Source organism: Myotis brandtii, unplaced genomic scaffold, assembly GCF_000412655.1.
Source record: "Myotis brandtii unplaced genomic scaffold, ASM41265v1 scaffold1763, whole genome shotgun sequence".
NCBI classification, from domain to species: Eukaryota; Metazoa; Chordata; class Mammalia; order Chiroptera; family Vespertilionidae; genus Myotis; species Myotis brandtii.
Genome location: NW_005356530.1, coordinates 77,442 through 80,246, shown reverse-complemented (window position 1 = coordinate 80,246; position 2,805 = coordinate 77,442). Strand labels below are relative to the sequence as shown.

At 60.0% G+C, this 2,805-nt stretch overlaps 1 protein-coding gene across 1 annotated transcript in view; it reads right to left on the bottom strand.

Annotated features, from left to right (window-relative positions):
• Positions 1–109: 109 nt before the first annotated feature.
• The window catches only part of ISOC2 (isochorismatase domain containing 2), a 4,258-nt gene continuing 1,562 nt past the window's right edge, over positions 110–2,805 (bottom strand). The window contains exon 3 of the mRNA XM_005863334.2: positions 110–668. Within this exon, the coding sequence (XP_005863396.1) occupies positions 436–668 (233 nt within the window). The 3' untranslated portion in view covers positions 110–435. The remainder of the gene's footprint in view (positions 669–2,805) is intronic.

The window sequence follows — 2,805 nt, the reverse complement described above, 5'->3', positions numbered from 1 at the left end:
GCAGGTGGGAGGAGGCGCCTCCCCCTCTCCACCTGCTGGGGACCCCTCTCCCCGCCACCCGCAGCCCCCCGTCGCCCCCGAGGTACCCCCCAGATCCAAGAATGGTTCTGTCCACAGCCACATCGGTGTTTATTCCGCGAGCCCAGGTCCCACACAGTCCGTGACACTCCTTCCCCCGCCCCTTCCCAGCCCTTGAAGGGGCCCGGGGCCGGGCCCCGCCCCCAGCTCAGCCCAGCCAACGGCCATCGGCTTCCAGGGGCTCATTTGCATTTCCGGGAGCTGCCGCCCAATAGCAAGGCAGCACCCGCCTCCCCTCCCGAGGGGCGGCGCTCCCGGTGGACTGCACCACTCTAGGGACCCAAGGACGGGGGAAAGCGCTTCCCCCGAGGCCGGGTGACAGGCAGGAGGGAGGTCTCCCCTCGGGCCGAGTGGGGTTCAGCGGAGGAGGGGGTTCTGGCCTTGGAAGAGGCCGAGCAGCCCGCTGTCCGGGGCGGGCTCCTTGATGATCTTCTGGATCTGCAGAGGGAGGAGGGTGTCAGGAAGCACCCGGGGCCCCCGTTTGCGGGGCAGACCGGAGGGACGCTGCTCCCTCTGCTCCTTTGCCCTCTTGGCAGCAAATGGACACGCCAACCGCTCCCTCTCCTCAGGACTTCTCCCGGGGCCTCCCCCTCACCGCCCACCCGAGTTAGCTCCGATCACCGGCCATTCGCCTGCTTTGCTGGCCTGGGCTGCTAAGAGTGATGGGCTTGACCCCAGCTGGTGTTGCTCAATGGGTAGAGCACCAGGCGGTGGGCGGAAGGGTCCTGGGTTCAAGTCCAGTCAAGGGCATGTACCTCAATTACAGGCTCTATCCCCGGAGCATGTGCAGGAGGCAACCAATCACTGTGTCTCTCTCACATCCACTCTGCATGTTCCCTTCCCAGCTCCAGGCCACAGTGTGTAATGGGATACTGCCTGGCTTTTGCTGTTGCCCCAGGACTCAGCCCAGTGGCTGGCACACAGTAGGTGCTCAATAAAGACTCAGCAGAACAAAGAGGAGTTGGGATTAACAGAAAGAGTGATGGGCTTTGTCCCAGGGCGCGTCTATACTTTCTTCTTCCTAAGTCATCTCAACTTTCCCGACTCCCAACTCCAGCCGGTGCCTTGCTCCTCCACTCCAGGCTCATTTATCCACCTGTCTCTTGGATGCTGGCTGCCCCCTGACCTCTCTAACTCTCGGTTCAGCCCTTCCCCTTCGGTAGATACCAGCCTGGAGCCCCTCTCTGGGTGCCTTCTCCCAAAGCCCCACCTTGCACCCACCAGTGAACCCCAATGGCCTGCAGAAAGCAAACAAAAATACACAGAGCCCGCATCCTCACTGCCTCTACGTTGGTGTCCCTGGGTCCTAACATCCCCGCAACTGCGGCTCCCTTGCACGAGCCCCCGTGGCTGCCCCTCGCTAAAATCCCAAGGCCTCGAGGACACGGCCTGGCTCCCCCCGGCCTCCCCTCCTCCACACTCCCCAGCACTCAGGGCCTGATACAGTCCCTGGAACGAGGCAAGTCCAGTCCCCCTCCCCCCAGGCCTGTGCCCCAGCTGGTCCCTCTGCCAGGAGCACTTTCTGGATGACTGGCTGCCCCTCCCCCTGTAGGTTTCCACTTCAAGGCCCCCCCACCTCCACCCCCCAAGGGCCGCCCTGCTGCTTACTATCTTGTTTCTCACACTCTCTACACTTCCCTTCCCACTCCAGGCCACAGTGTGTAACGGGATACTGCCTGGCTTTTGCTGTTGCCCCAGGACTAGCACACAGTAGGTGCTCAATAAAGGCTCAGCAGAATGAAGAGGAAAGGCTCCACCCCAGGGCCTTTGCATGTGCTGTTCCCTCTGCCTGGAACCCCAGACCTTCCGCATGGCCAGCTTCTTCTTTGTCTTTCAAGGCTTTCCCTGACCACCCGGTGTCAGATACCGCTCAGTAAGGTCAAAGTTCTATCCTCTTCAGAGCACTGATTCCAATCTGAAATTGGAATTTTAACTCCAGCTTAAAGATGTATGCATAGCCCTAGCTGGTTTGGCTCAGTGGATAGAGCATCGGCCAGCAGACTGAAGGGTCCTGGGTTTGATTCTGGTCACATGCCCGGGTTGTGGGCTCGATCCCCAGTAGGGGGCATACAGGAGGCAGCCAATCAGTGATTTTTGCTCATCATTGATTTTTCTCTCTATATATATCTCTCTCTCCTTCTCCCTTCCTCTCTGACATTAATTAAAAAAAATATATTTTAAAAAAGTATGCATGTTTTCATTTTTTGTCAGTCCCCTGACCTGCTTCCCCCCAAATGTGAATGCCACAAACGCAGAGACCTCATTTATTTTATTCACTGCTGAATCCCCAGCACATAGTAGGTGCTCAATGCATCTTTTCGAATAAATGAGATGAGCCCAGACATCAGGCAGAGATGAGCCAGGGCGACTGGGGGCTGCAGTGAGGACTTGCAGAGCTGGGGCTGGGTAGAAGGAAGGGAGAAGGTGGAGGGGAGAGAGAGCAGGAGGGGGCCTGCCTGGAAGAGGCAGAGGTGAGGCCCGGGCCTCAGCTGGGGGTCTGGCCTTGGGCCATTTTCCCAGAAGTTGCCAGGAGAGGAGTGGGAGGGGGCTCCTGGTCGAGGGTAGGGGCTGGAGAGCTGTCATGGGGGTGCCTCTGGCTGGTCCGGGGCCTGAGCTGGGCTGTGACTGGGCGTCATGGGAAGCAGGCCCCCCAGCCCTCGGGGACCCCCTGAGAACGGTGGGCACAAGGCGTCACCTCCCACCTGCCCACCCAGGCGCCCTCGGGGG